Source organism: Trichosurus vulpecula, chromosome 3, assembly GCF_011100635.1.
Source record: "Trichosurus vulpecula isolate mTriVul1 chromosome 3, mTriVul1.pri, whole genome shotgun sequence".
Taxonomy (NCBI): domain Eukaryota; kingdom Metazoa; phylum Chordata; class Mammalia; order Diprotodontia; family Phalangeridae; genus Trichosurus; species Trichosurus vulpecula.
The window spans coordinates 377,905,597-377,921,541 of record NC_050575.1 but is presented as its reverse complement, the minus strand read 5'-3'; the positions used below and the strand labels follow the sequence as shown (position 1 = coordinate 377,921,541).

Genomic DNA, 15,945 nt, shown 5'->3' with positions numbered 1-15,945 from the left:
GACTGCCCAGCATGGTGTGCCCTCATGAGAGAGGGTGCTGTGTTCTATCAGCAAAGCAGAATTGAAGTAACTCAAAATAAATGTTATATACACAAATTTAGGTAATCTACCCCAAACGTTCATATGGATTCTTTGTGCCTGACCTGTGGTAGAGCATTCTACTGTCGTATTGGTCTGATCAGCCACAGATTGACACATTGTAACTTTTCTTGAGCATAGGGGTGTCATTTTTGTCCTCTTCAAGAATGTATGAAAATGACATATAAAAGCACATGTAAGCACACACATGCACATACACACACACACACACACACACACACACACACGCTTGGTCATTGTTTGGGCCCTGAAGGCTCAGAGTGAATGTAAACAGCTTTCTGTTTTGGCTAGAAAACCTTACGGTCTTTCTCTCCCAGACTGATTTTTTTTTTGAGACTAGGTAAAAGAGGCCATTCTTTACCTTATTTCTTACCTAGCCTTAATCACTGCTTGTGAAGTTTTCAGCATGAGCATTTGCACCTTAAAATTGTCATCCACTACAAATTAGTGAATCGGTCATTAATTTATTGATATTTAAAGTTAAGAAAGTGATGAAAATAATGTGAATAAGATAATTTAATAATTAATTAATGTAATTTAAAAGTGCGTCTTGTGAGTTTTCAGAGAGCTGATTGTTAAACATTAACCAGCATACCCTTGCCTATATCCTGTTAATAAAATATATTGTTATTGTGAAATATCTTGTTAGCATAACCACCCAGAGTAGAGGAAACATTTCCTTTGATTTCAGTGTTTTTTTCTGTATAAAAAGAACCCTGTAGGAGAACCACATTGAGTTTCACTTCAGAGATATTAATTCTCTCTATGCTGCTTCTTTACAAGTAAGGAATCACTTGACTTGCTGGGTTATCTTGAAGTTTTCTTTTCAGGACCCTCAGTGTACCACATGGTCTCCTCACAGAAATGTTGCCTGGAAAATGCTTGCTAATTCATGAAGAAGGACAGACACAGGCTGATATTTTCCACAGCTCCTGGCAGCAGCTCAGTGTGATAAGATGAGCCTTAGATTTGGAATCAAAGGACCTGGCTGTTTAGTGTCTACGTCACCTTGAACAAGTCCTTTCCCTTCCCTGGGCCTCAGTGTTCATTCTTGGTCAATGATTTCTAATACCCCTTCCAGTTCTAAATCAATCGTTCAGTCAGTCATGGATCAATCAATCAAAGCATTTATTATTTCTCTATGAAGTACCCTAGAGATACAATGACAGAAAATGAAGCCATCTCCACTAGAATTCTATAAAATGACCTAGAGGTTTTTTACTCTAGAGACAGGGCAGACTGGCTGCTCTCATCAGATCCCCACTGTCTCAGAATTGCAAGGTCCTTTTCAAATGAGATGATATTTGTAAGTGTTTCCTTTGCACAGTTGCCGGTACATAGTAGACACTATATTAATGCTTTTTTCCATCTGGATTTCATTTACATTCTTCTCCTATAGCAGTAATGAGTAAGAGCCAATGTATTTCTCTCACAACTACATTATACTTTAGTTGAGACAAAGGAACTACTCAAAGCAAATGATTGGGTGTTATTGTTTTGGAACAATTGCAAAATGATTATTCTTAGAGATCACAGGTCCACGTGGACTTTTTCATCCTGTGATTCCTTCATCTTCTGAGGCACAGTCTTGGTCCAGAACTCCCACTTATCCCTCTTCAGGCTCTTGTCCACAGACAACTGCAAATTCAGCTGCAGATATTCTTCCTTCTGGTCATAGACTGGCCAGTGAATGAGGTCTGCACCATTTGGGTCCCTGGGAGGAAAAATCAAACATTCAGAACCTGAAAATGCACAGCACTGACAAGTCTAGCAAGCCAGCCTTAGCTCAGCCTGAGAGCCAAGGAAGGGGCCCAAGGTAAGGGTCAGCTGACAGTGGTAGGACCCATAGAGAGACTTATTCATCCATCCATAAGTAGTCTTCATCTTTCATGTTGCACCTTTCTATGCACCCAAGGAGGAAGGTCCAAAGAGTGAAAGGACTCCCATAGGGAATATGTAGCCACATCAGAATTTGAACACATTTCACTGGACTCCATTTCATTGGAGCAGCTAGGTGGTGTAGTGGATAAACCTAGACCTGGAGTCATGAAGACCTGAGTTCAAATCCAGGCTCACACATTTGCTAGCTCTGTGACCTGGACAAATCACTTCACTGTGTTTGCATCTGTTTCCTCATCTATAGAAAGAGCGGAGAAGGAAATGGCAAACTATTCCAGTATCTCTGCCAAGAAAACTCTAGATGGCATCACAAAGAATCAAACACAATAACACTGGACTCCATGTCCAAGGTTCTTGCTACTTTTACCTGTCCCAGTGGTTCCTAGGGGGGAAGAGAATTCACTGACCTTGGAAGGTGATGGTGTGGGCCATGAAAGTTGCTGATGTTTCTTGCTATTCTTTCAAGACACCCAGGGTGAGTCTGCCAGGGCAACAATCTATCCAACCCTGACCATGAATGTGGGGAAGGGCTATTTTTGTTCATCTGACCTTGCATCTACATTGAATTAGCTTTTTTCCTGAATGAATTTCAATCAGAGAACTTCTATGTAAATGGGAAACCTTTATGTGCCCAGAAACAGACACTACCCCACAGGGAAACCATTGGGAAACCAAGGGCCAGTTTTCTCACCCATGACGGGCAAAGTTTGCCCAGTAGCTCATTATCCTGTGGCTCAGGAGTTTTTCCTCTTCTCTTCCCTCTCCTAAAACTATGAACAGAAAAACAAGCACCTCAGTTAAGGTCAAAATGTGCACCCAACGGCCTTAATTCCTCCAGTCCCCAGCCCCAACCATCTAGTCAATCCTGCTCTGGCCACTGACCTTATCTTCCTCTAACAGTTTCCCTCATATCACTCCCCTCCTAGAGGACTTCCCAGGGCTTCTGTTGGCCTACTCTGTCTGACTCCATAACTGAGTCTCTCCCCAGAAAACAAAGTGGAAATCAGATAGACATGAGTTCTAATCCAGCCTCAAACACTGATTAGATGAGTGACCCTGAGCAAGTCACTTAACCTCTCTCTGCCTTTGTTTCTTTCTTTGAAAATGGAGACAATAATACCTGTGCCCCAGGGTTGTTGGGAGGGTTAAAAAAAGAGAATGATAATATGTAAAAAGTGCTATACAAAACTTTTAAAAGTGTTACATAAATGCTAGATATCATTATTGCATTATATTATTATATACGTACTACAATATATATTGTTACAATAAAGGGTATTATATTATAATTTATTACATATAATTATAATGATGGCAAGATTTTTATAAATGTCATTTATAATCATTACTGTTACTATTCTAAGTTACAGCAGCTTAGCACAAGCTCTGGTAGCTCTAAAGACACTGACTACAGCCCCTGCCCCAGACAGTCCCTGTCATTCAAGATCCCTGCCTGGGACAGTGCAGACAAGGTCAGCAGCAGCAGCTGGGCCATAAGGTCATGATTTCAATGGCCATGGAATGTCATGACACAGATAAATGGATAGACAGGCCTTCCAGTTCTTCCAGGACAGGAGCAGAGAGATGAAAATAGGAAGAGAAGACTTCCAAAAACACAGATTTGGGACCATCCACAAACATTAACTCCAAAGATTGCTAAACTTGAGACTTTTGTCCAACAATCAACAAATGGAGGCACTGCTGGAGAAAATGAATCAAGAATAACTGGAGAAAATGGAGGAAGGAAGGGAAGAAGGGAGGGAAGAAGGGAGGGAGGGAAAGGGGGAGGGAGGGAAGGCTTCCAGCACATTGGACAGATCCTCTGTGCAGGATTCATGGAAGCACAAGGATGAGAATCACCCAGCATGGGACGGTGTGACAGGTTAGAATCAACATCAGAGGAGAGCATGAGGGCATTGCGGAGGTCACCAGTGCACTAACATAGGGAAATTCATTTGTTGCCTTCATGCCTCATCTTCCTTGCTGGGTAGTAAACTCCAGGAAGTCAGAAATTGTATTTATCTTTATGTCTTCCCCAGAGTAGAACAGAGGGTTCTGCATTAAAATGGATGTGCTTAATCATGTAAAATGAATTGAATAGATTACTGATTCTTTTCCTGATTCAGTTTATCAGAACAATCAAGAGGACTCCTAAGGCTGATGCCTTAACCTCCACTCACTCAGTGAATCAGGTAACTATTAATTGTCTCCTCTATCCCCAACACTATGCCAAGGGTTGGAGATATAAATAAAAAAATAAAAAATAAAAACCAAAGCTCTTCTCAGGCAGTTGGGCCCCTACTCATGGCTTCCTGGGGAAACCTGGCAGCAGAGAAGGAACACTGGGTTTGGGCTTAGACCTGCTAACTCTGTGCTGTTAGATAGGGCCATTCCTCTCACTGAACTTCAGTTTCCTCTTCTGTACAATAGACACTGTCTCTGCCTTCCCCACATTGAGAACTTCACAAGGTATTTGGGAAGATCAAATGGCAGGTAGATGATAGGCGAACTGTGTGCTGAACATGGAAAGAAGAAAGCATGAATTCAGATCCTGACTCAGACCCTTCTTCAGATCCTGACTCAGACCCTTCACTAGCTCTGGAATTCTTGGCTTGCTGAGGCACCTTTCTCAGCCTCAGTTTCTTCATCTATAAAATAAGGATAGTACCAGCACATACTTCACAGGACTACATTGAGGCTATCAAATAAGAATGGCATATACAAAGCTCTTTGTAACCCTTCAAGCAGTATATAAATGCTAACTATATTTAACTACTGTTATTATTATTATTAAATGGGCTGTTGCACTGGAAGGGGATGTCAGAGAGAGTAAGGTTGGAGATAGAGATGGCTGGCCAGAGCCCCAGGAATTCTGTTCTCTCTGCCCCCCACCCCAAACCACAGCTTCCCACTCCCTCCCATCTCCATTGCTTACAAGGTACTCCAAAGACAAAGTGCACATCATCACTATGGTCAGCTTTCACAAAATCCGGCCTGAGGTTATTAAACATGCTTGGTGGGTGCTGAAATTCATAAAAGTAGACCGGAGAGCTGGGACCTAGGCAAACATAAGAAATGTCCATGATTATTGACACATTGAACATAGGGCAGGGCCACATGCCAGGGGCCCCTGGCCTGACACCCTCCTTTGAGGTGGTGGGCAATGGTAGCTGACCACTAACAGGCAAGCTCCTAAAGGGCAGCCCCTTAGCAAATACTGTCCCAGAAAGATGCTGCAAGGCAGGACAAGTGCTTGGTCTGGTGTAACAGGACCTTGGTTAGAATCCTGGCCCTGCTACTGACTGACTACAAGACATTGGGGAAATCATTTTACTTCTCTGAGGCTGATTTTTCAGCTATAAGATAGAGATAATAATATCTGGCCTGTCTATCAAATTGGAAGGGTAATGGAAGAGAATAGGCATTTGTTATTCAGTTGTTTGTCAGTCATATTCAACTCTGCATGATCTCGTTTGGAGTTTTCTTGGCAAATATACTAGTGTGGCTTGCCATTTCATTCTCCAGCTCATTTTACAGATGAGGAAACTGAGGCAAAGAGGGTGAAGTACCTTTCCCAAGGTCACACAACTCATAAGTGTTTGAGGCCAGATTTGAACTCAGGAAGAGGAGTCTTTCTGACTCCAGGCCCAGCACTCCATCCACTGTGCCTCCTAACTGCCCTGTGAATAAGCATTTATACAGCACCTACTTTGTGCCACATACTGTGCTAAGTGCTTTAAATACAATCTCATTGGAGCCTCACACCAACCCTGTGACTGAGGTGATATTATCATTTCTATTTTATAGTTGAGGAAACTGAGGCAAACAGAGGCTAAATGACTTCCTCAGGATCACAAAGGTGGAAGGGATCTGAGTCTGGATTTGATCTCAGGTCTTCCTGACTCCAGATCCAATGTTCTATCCATGGGGATGAGGTTGTTGTGAAGATCCAGGGGGACAATGGATGTAAAGTATTTCATACCAATAAAACCCTCTAACTGGGGTTCTTTGATTCATTTTTAGTTTAGCACTTTGATAAATCAAATTCAATGAAATCGGTTTGCTATGCTAGCTATGTTATTTGACACATTTAAAAACATTGCTCTGGAAGGAATCTGTAGCTTTCCCTGGATGGCCAAAGCCGTACATGTTGTATACCCACAAAAATATTGAGAACATATACTTATAGAAATGTGGGTTATTATTATTATTATTATTATTTGTAAAGAATGGTCAGAGACTCCCCCACAAAACCCTGCTGCTATTCGGTGGGGGTAGGAAGGATGAAGGAAGATGAAGAAGGGGTTTAACCAATCTGGAGGCTACAATAGCAAAGCCAGAAGCAGGAACCTCCTTCTGCATGAGTGTGTGGGAAACATACACATATTGCCCCAGAGAAGACATTCTTACACTGATTCCGAAAAGGAGTCATGCCATACTCACCCTGATGATATTTGGCCACTTTGAGGGAAGGAATAAGAAACAATAAATCCCCCATCATTTCCTGGAATTGAGCTCTATATTCTCCAGGGTCTTCAGTATCTCTTACATACTCTTCCATCATCAAATGTATAAGCTGAGGAGGAAGACCCTACAGGAGATCCATGAAGAGAGAGAGTAACAGAAAAATGAACTTACCTGGCAGTGGATTCTTTGGTGATCTTTATTGGTTGAAAGTAAGGAATAAGGAAGGGAGCTACATAGCATAGTAGATAAAGTGCTGGCCCTAGAGTCAGGAGAACCTGAGTTCAAATTTGACCTCTGTTATGTATAAGCTATGCAACCCTGGGGAAGTCATTTTACCTTGTTTGCCTCAGTTCTTTATCTGTAAAATGAGCTGGAGAACAAAATGGCAAACAACTCTAGTATTTTGCCAAGAAAACCCCCAAAGGGGTCACAAAGCATCCGACATTTCTCATCAACTAACCAACCACAAAGAATAAGCCCACTCAAGTTTGCCTGCTATTCATAGGTCCTGGGTCTCATTAGATCCCTTTCCCACATCCCCACCAGGGCCTGCTCTTTCATTTGGGCCTGGGGTAGAAGGCATGTGGAGCTCAAGGAAAGGACAGAGCTACATGTGGTCTCCAGGATCCATTCCCCTTCTGTGACCATGAAAAAGGAAATTTAGAAGGTGGAAGGACCTTCATTAGCTCTCTTTCTTAGACAATTTAAGTGGTGTACTGATTGGTCCCTGGGCCTGAGATTTCCTGCTGTTCCAAGCAATCCTCCACTCGTCTTTCAAAGTGATTTTCCAAGCACAGATTTGACCATTTTACTCCCCTGCCCCAACTAAGTAAATTCTAGTGGATGCCCATTAACTCTGGGATTAAATATAAACTCTTCTGTTTGGAATTTAGAGTCTTTAACAACCTGGCCCAATCCGGTCTTCTTCTATATCATTGCCCTACGCACACTCTATACTCAAGATGCTGACCTTCTGGCTCCTCCCACTTCCCATTCCATCTCTCATCTCAGTGCCTCTGCATTGGACAGACTCAACTCAAACAGTCCCTTCTATAGAACATCTTTCTTGGCTCCTCCCTCCTCCAGCTGCTGGAGCCTTACCCCTCCCCCAAGATTTGCTTCGTGTAGGGTTTCCCTCTATCTCTGGATGTGCAGGTTATCTGCCTCATAGAAAGTAAGTTCCTCGAGGGCAGGCACTCTTTCACTTTGTCTTTGAGCCTAGCCCAGTGCCTGATACACAGTAGGTGCTTACAAAAAGAAAAGTTTGATTAACTGGTATCTCACCGACAATTCAATCTGCAATGCTGATTGGATATCATTTTTATCCATGTTGTCCTTAAATCCAGGAATGTTCAATCGCTGTGTAGAGAAAAATGGTTCAGTGGGAATGGTCTTTAGAACTTTACAAAATTCATGCATTTTTTAAGCAAATCTAATGCAAGGAAGTCATTATACCCTTTAAGGAGGAGCCAGTGCCATAGATTTAAGAATTACTGAATAATGCCCAATGAACAATGCTCAAGATATTTTGCAAATGACCAGCAAAATGGTGGGTAATGCCCCGTACATAATAAACAGTGCTCGCTGTTTCTTCATAATGACCCTTAGACAATCATTGATGCTTCCTATACTTAGTGATAGAAATGATGTAAGAAGAATTCTATTTTTCTGACTAGTGTAAATAGACCCACATTACATGCATATGCTTAAGGAGGGAGCTGACAAAAGATTATTAATAAGTCATAGTAAAATTAATATCGACCCAATGGCTTAGAGATATGACAACCTGAAATCCATAGGACAGAGGCCTGGTCTCACATGAGAAGGCCCAGATTCTGGTCCCTGCTCTGACTGGGGTTAAATCATTTCCTTAATGGAAGCCTCAGTTCTCTACTTTACAAAGTAAGGATAAATATCTTAACAGTCCCAACCTCACAGTGGGTATATTGAAAGAAGTTTTTGCAAATTACAAAGTGCTATGTTAATGTCAGGTGGTACTATTCACTGTTCATTTAAAATAAAGAGACTTGAAGGAGAGAGGTGACATACTGCATAGAGCAAAGGACCTGGAGTCAGGAGGACCTGAATTCAAATCCAGCCTCAGACACTTACTAGCTATGTGACCCTGGACAAGTTATTTAACCCCAATTGTCTCCAAAAATTAAAAACTTTAAAAATAAAAAACCAAAGAGATTTGTAGAGGATATTTTAACCAAAAGGGAACTAGACCTATCTTGGGCATCTCTTCCTAAACATCTGAGCAGATTTGCACATGAAATGAATCATCCGTAGAGGAGAATCACTTCCAATTCTTTGAGGGAAGCCTGTTCAGGGTAACTTTTCTGATTTTAGGAAAGGCAAGTGTACAGATGATAGAAAGTCAGGAGGTCCAGCTAACATTGGATCATGGAGTCAGTATCCAAAAGAAGGACCTGAAAGGCTAGAATTTTGGATTGATCAAACTAGGATCAGATTTAATGGGAACAAAGTCTTACAATGTCAAGATGATGGAGGCATGGTTAGTTGACAATTTATTTGAAAAAGATTTGGAGATTATGTTGAACTACAAGTTCATAAGCAGTCAACAGGGTAATATGGCAACCTAAAAAGCAACATGATGTTAAACAGCATTAAGAGAGACATGGCTTCCCAGAATTAGGAGGTGAGAGTCACTTTGTGCTCTGCCCTGGGGAGGCTACAAGTATCCTTTCCACATTGCAACTTTCCTCATTGTGGTTTTGATATAGTCTGAGTAGGCATAAGAAATAAAATGGAATTTTAGAAAATTTTGTGGAAGCCACAGATGATAAGTGAAAGCCAGCCGATGACAGAGAAAAAGTATAGAAACTCAGGAATACACGAAATATATGTATAGTATTGTAACTTATCAACATATGTTACCCTTTAGTACCATAATAATTCAATCTTTTTCTCTGGTACCACAGGGAGGAAACTAAACATTAATATTGATTTTTTAGATCACAGGGGGTACTGCACCCCCAATCCCGGCAATATGGAAAAGATAACTGTCTATCTGGAATCTTTTGTTCAGTTCTGAGCTTCACGTTTGAGGCAGAAAATATAGAAGCCAAAAAGGGACTCTTGGTCTTGCCAAATAGAGATGGGTTGAAGGAACCTGCTTTGCTGGTCAAAGAGAAAACTTAGGGCAAGATAGAAATGATAGTTGTCTTTAACTATCTGGTGGATGGTCAACAAGAAGAGGTACTTAACTGGCGCCATTTGCTGTTGTGGAAGAACTGGTAACAACAGGTAGAAGTGAAAAAAAGAAATAAATTTCTACTTGATGTCATAATGCCCCGTCCAACCATGAGAGCTGCCTAAAAGTGGAAGGAGCTGCCTCAGGAGGGTTGGTTTTCCCTCGTTGGAGGTCTTCAAGCAGAGGCTGGATGTTCATTTGTCCAGTGAGTTATAGAAGGGATTCTCCTTCAACTCTGGCTTATACTCCATGGTGACCACAGCTCTGACCAACTTGGAAACTCTGTGATTCTTTAGAGACTAAACAGTCAAGATCAGAAAGAAGCTGGCACAGAACAAGAAATCTGAGAATCTTACCACAGGAATAACCCAGCCAAATTCATGGTTGTTCACACCGATGATGGAAGGGACATGGTAGAACTCTCCTGCAGCCAGCAACTCTTCAGGATGTTTGGGGAGGAATTGTCCATCAACTACACCAGAGATCGTCCTGAAACGCTAAAGAAAGAAGCAGAAAAAACAGATAAGTCTATCTCCACAATCTCCTTTCCAAGTATAACTTTCTCAACATCCTCACTGTCACCATCTTATTTTAAACACTTTTTATCACTTACCTGGACAATGTAGGGTTTTTTTTTTCTTTTTCAGAGGCAATGAGGGTTAAGTGACTTGCCAAGGGTCACACAGCTAGTAAGTGTCTGAGGCCACATTTGAACTCAGGTCCTCCCGACTCTAGGGCCATGCTCCCTCCACTGCACCACCTAGCAGTGCCCACTTATCTGGACCCTTCCAACAGTCTGCAAACTGGCCTCCCTGTCTCCCTCTATAATTTATATCACATACACACACACACACACACACACACACATACACACACACACACACACCTTCCTCATGGCACATGTGCTCATGCCACTCGACTGCATTAAAAAAAAAAGTCCGATAGCTCCCCATTCCCCAAAGAAAGCCTCCAACAGTTCAGCCTGGCATTCAGAGCCTTCCCTTCTACCATTCCAGACTTATATCACATTATATGGACTCTGACCTGTACTGTGTACATCGTGTTTCACCTACCATGGATTCTTGCCTCTCCACAGTCAAGCACCGTTTCCTACCTTTCTGCTTTGGCTCACTTCACTCCACATGGACAGTTTTTCCCCTCCCTGCTACTTGTGGAAATTCTTCACTGTCTTCAAGAGCCAGTTTAACTGCCATGTCTTCCATATAGCCTTCTATGCTATGGCCAGAATGGCCCTTCCCTTCCACAGAGTTCCTACTGCACATGCTTCTGACACCCCTGTGGACTTAAGCTCTATTACCTACATATGGCACAAAGCTCTCTCCCCTTAGGAGAGCTCATCACAGACCCATTTCTTATCTAAACTTTGTGTCCCCTCATCTTGGCACAGAAGCTGCTCCAGAAATGCTTCAGAAATTAACAGCAGGAGAGACCTGACCTCAAAGTCAATAAATCTGTATTCTAGCCGTGGCTCAGCCACTAATGGACTTTGTAACTTGAGGCAAATTGCATCTCTTTGGGTTTCAGTGTTCTCTCCTACAAAATGAGGACAGTTAATTAAATTATTGTCAAGAACTTTTTCCTATAAAGCTTCTTAAACGAGGGCATTGGAATTGGGCTTTAGCAGATGGGAAAGAATTCAACAGACAAAGGAGGGCTGTGAGAGGCAGCAAGGTGAGGGAGGGAGGAAGACTGAATATAAAACTGGGACACATAGGCTTGAATCCCAGGTCTGATATTTATTGACTGTGATGCTGGAGAAATGGATAAGTCACCACCTCTAGGCTGCTCAGATGTTTGTTTTTGTTGTTCAGTTGCGTCCATCTATTTATAGCCCCACTGACTATAGCACATCAATACTGTCCATGGCAGTACTGTCATGGCAAAGATACTGGACAGGTTCACCATTTCCTTCTCCAGTAGATTAAAGCAAATAGAGGTTAAGTGACTTGCCCAGGGTCACACAGCTAGTAGGTGTCTGAGGCTGGATTGGAAGTCAGCTGTTCCTGACTCCAGGCATAATTCTATATTCACTGAGACTTCTTCAGAGGTTTGTTTACCCATCTGTAAAATGGGAATAATGCTTCTTATGCTCCCTACCTCATGGATTGTTATGAGAAAGATATTTTATAAATCAATATGATAATAACAAGGGACAACTTTACAGACATAACACACATCTGAAAAAGAATCCATAGATCGCCTCCTCAAAAAGATCCCAAAAAGAAAATTCTAGGAATATTGTCGCCAAATTCCAGAACTCCCAGATCAAGGAGAAAATACTGCAAGCAGCCAAAAAGAAACAATTTGAGTATTGTGGAAACACAATCAGAATAACCAAAGATCTGGCAGCTTCTACATTAAGAGATTGAGGGGCTTGGAATATGATATTCCGGAGGTCAATGGAGCTAGGATGAAAACCAAGAATCACCTACCCAGCAAAACTGAGTATCATGCTCCAAGGCAAAATATGGATTTTCAAAAAATAGAGGACTTTCAAGCTTTCTCAGCGAAAAGACCAGAGCTGAATAGAAAATTTGACTTTCAAACACAAGAATCAAGAGAAGCATGAAAAGGTAATCAAGAAAAAGAACAAGAAAAAGAAATTGCAAGGGACTTACTAAAGTTGAACTGTTTTGTTTACATTCCTACATGGAAAGATGATGTGTATGATTCATGAGACCTCAGTATAAGGGTAGCTGAAGGGAATATGCATATATATGTGTGTATGTGTATATGTACATATGTGTGTGTCTATGTATGTATATGTGTGGGTGTATGTATATATGTATGAATATATGTATATGTGTGTGTATATATATATATATACATATATATATATATATAGACAGAGGGCACAGGGTAAGTTGAATTTGAAGGGATGACATCTAAAAAAAATAAAATAAAATTAAGGGATAAGAGAGGAATATATTGAGACAGGGATAAAGGGAGAGATAGAATGGGGTAAATTATCTCACATAAAAGTGGCAAGAAAAAGTGATTCTGTAGGAAGGGAAGAGGGGCTGGGGAGGACGAATGAGTAAATCTTGCTCTCATTGGATTTGACCTGAGGAGGGAATACCATACACACTCAATTGGGTATCTTACCCCACAGGAAGGAAGGATGAAGAAGATAAAAAGAGGGGGGGTGATAGAAGGGAGGGCAGATGGAAGTGGAGGTAATAAAAACAAACACTTTCGAAAAGGGACAGGGTCAAAGGAGAAAATTCAATAAACGGGGATAGGTTAGGAAGGAGCAAAACATAGTCAATTTTTCACAACATGAGTATTGTGGAAGGGTTTTACATAACGATATGCATGTGGCCTATGTTAAATTGCTTGCCTTCTTAGGGAGGGTGGGTGGGGAGGGAAGAGGGGAGAGAATTTGGAACTCAAAGTTTTAAAAACAGACTTCAAAAACAACAAAAAAAAGTTTTTGCATGCAACTAGGAAATAAGATACACAGGCAATGGGGCGTAGAAAATTATCTTGCCCTACAAGAGAAGAAGGGAAAGGGGGATGGGAGGGGAGTGGGATGACAGAAGGGAGGGCTGACTGGGGAACAGGGCAACCAGAATATATGCCATCTGGGATTGGGCAGGAGGGTAGAAATGGGGAGAAAATTCGTAATTCAAACTCTTGTGAAAATCAATGCTGAAAACTAAATATATTAAATAATTTAAATAAAAAGAATGTTAAAAAAGGAATAATTAGCTGACAGCTATCAATCCCAAAGGATAGAGAGAGTCTTCTAACAATTGTGATTCTTTCTTCCAAAGATCCATAGGATGTTACATCTGAAAGGTGATGAAGAACAGAATATAAGAGCTAGAAGGGACCACCATCACTACCACCACCTTCATCATCATCAGCAGCAGCAGCAGCAGCAGCACCACTGTAACATTATTTACTGCTTATTTTGTTCTACGCACTGTACTAATAAGCGCTTTACAATTTTATCTCAGTTGTTCCTCACAACAACCCTGGGAGGTAGGTGTTATTATTATCCCTATTTTCTTGATAATGAAACTGAGGCTAACTGGTTAAATGACAGCTACTGTCTGAGGCTAGATTTGAACTCAGGTCAGCTTTCCCAGCACTCTATCCATTGTACCACCTAGCGGCATCCTCCATACCTTAGCTCATAGAATGTTATAGCTGGGGGAAAAATCTGGAAAAATAGAATACCAGTAGATGAAGGAATCCGGGAAAAAATAATGTTGGAACCCAGAATGTTAGAATCAGATTAGAATGGATCCTTCCAGCTCTAAAGCTTTCATTATATAAACAGAGAATGCCTGAGTGGGAAGGATTGGACAACCAGAGAATGAAAAAGCTTAGGACCTTAAAACCTGAAATGTTTAGAACACAGAATTTCAGAAGGATTCTTAGGACATAGTATGTCCAGAGTAGAAGGGATGGAACCTTAGCAGACAAAATAAGTTGAGAGCACAGAATGTTGAAGGTAGAAGAGATCCTAGAAAGCAGAACATCAGTGGGAAGAGACCTCTCAAGACATAGAATATTGGAGGTGGGAATATCCTTGAAGATCATCTATTTAGTAAGGGGAAACTGAGGCGTAGAGAGGGACATTTCCCAGATCTTCACCTCAATCCCACCTAATGAAGGCTGGGTGTCCAGCCCCCTCCCCAAGCTGTCTTGGCAGCTCTTCTCGGGACTGGAACCCTTGCTTCTCAGCCTACATACCTTGGTGATGGCCAGCATCTCATCCTCAGACTTGCTCCTAAGGCACTGAACCATGGAGGCAGAATCGTGTCTATCGCAAGAAGACAGATTGGCAACAGCCTGCAAAGAGGCACCCACAAAGAGTTAATACTGTCAGAGAGGAACCCCTGGCCGGGATCACAACAGAGGGATCCTTTCATACTCCTCAGTAAGATAACAAAGAATCATTTCTATAGGTGACGATGCAATAATGGTGAAAAGGAGACCAAGCTGGAATCTGTCTGACTGTCTAAAGGGAGTGAGTCCCCCAATCAGGAGCCTGCTCTGTATAGGGCTCAGTGCCAGTCAGTGGGGATGGGGATGGGCAGGGGCAGGTTACAAAGACACAGTCCCTGCTCACAAAAAGTTTGCCATTTCCTCAGGGAGTAAAGACCTAAATATCCATAAAGAACACAAGATGGGGTCTGGTATGTTGAAAGAGGCCTAACATTGGCCCAGAAAGCTCAGTTCAGGTCCCATCTCAGTCACCAACTCATTGTGTGACCTTGGACAAGTCACAGAAGGACAGAACCAGAGAGGTAGAAGGGACCTCACAGATCATGCTATCCCACCTGTACCTGGGCCCCCTTAAGAAATGCTTCCTGCTCTTCTGGGAGTGTCAGGAAATAGAATTTGGAGATAGAAGGGACTTTACAAACCATCTAATAGAACCGATTTTTATGGAGGAACAAACTGAGGAACCAGGAAGGAAATGCCTGACCTACAATCACAGGCAGAAGAAGAAGCAGAGCGAAGAACTGCATCCTTCCTCTCTGTGACTCAGTTTCCTCCACTGTAAAATGAGGAGGTTGGACTAGATGGTTTCTATGGTAACTGTCAGCTTGAACATTAAATGACATTTCAGTGTACTTTCTTACAGCCCTGGGGACCTGAAAGGTCAATGGGACACCGGGCCATGGGGTTAGGAGACCAATAAGCCTAAGAAAGGACAAGAGTGATTGCAAAGACCAAAGAACAAGGAACTTACATTTGCAAACATTTCTGAGCTAGAAGAAATCGTTCCAGGGATGACAGACACACCACTCTGCATGATTGTTCTGTGGAACAAGCCTTTGGACATGGGAGATAGAACCTGGGGGAGCAAAGTACAGCAGAGAGGAGGAGAAAGCAGTCATGAGGAGGCCCAGACACTCCTGGCTTAGCAGAGACTGAGTCTGAAAGCCAGAACTGTTACTTACCCTGTCACACCTCTAAGCTAACTGTATAGGACAGTCCCAAACAGCAGCCCCTCTATGGGACCCTGGCCTTTGCCCCTTTGGTACAACCAACCCTATAGGATAGATAGACAGAAAAGAGGGCTAAGGAATTTTGGCCATGGTCCTGGACTCTCTAGATGGTTAAGTAACATGGTATGATAAGATGCCTGTGCTCTGTAACCCAGCAATGCTGTTCCTATGCCCTACCTCCTTACAAGGTCACATTGTTTATTGATTAAGAGAAAGTGAAGGGTTGTTGTTAGGAACAAATATCTTTAAATCTAACAGTTTTTCACACTATAT

At 42.0% G+C, this 15,945-nt stretch overlaps 1 protein-coding gene across 1 annotated transcript in view; it reads right to left on the bottom strand.

Moving 5' to 3' along the window:
* Positions 1–1,210: 1,210 nt before the first annotated feature.
* LOC118840810 (cocaine esterase-like) overlaps positions 1,211–15,945 on the bottom strand; it is a 47,368-nt gene continuing 32,633 nt past the window's right edge. Inside the window, exons 6-13 of the mRNA XM_036748161.1 lie at positions 15,414–15,518; positions 14,408–14,506; positions 10,039–10,179; positions 7,750–7,824; positions 6,442–6,589; positions 4,934–5,056; positions 2,690–2,768; positions 1,211–1,813 (exon numbers count right to left, since the gene is read on the bottom strand). Of these exons, the coding sequence (XP_036604056.1) occupies positions 1,630–1,813; positions 2,690–2,768; positions 4,934–5,056; positions 6,442–6,589; positions 7,750–7,824; positions 10,039–10,179; positions 14,408–14,506; positions 15,414–15,518 (954 nt within the window). The 3' untranslated portion in view covers positions 1,211–1,629. The remainder of the gene's footprint in view (positions 1,814–2,689; positions 2,769–4,933; positions 5,057–6,441; positions 6,590–7,749; positions 7,825–10,038; positions 10,180–14,407; positions 14,507–15,413; positions 15,519–15,945) is intronic.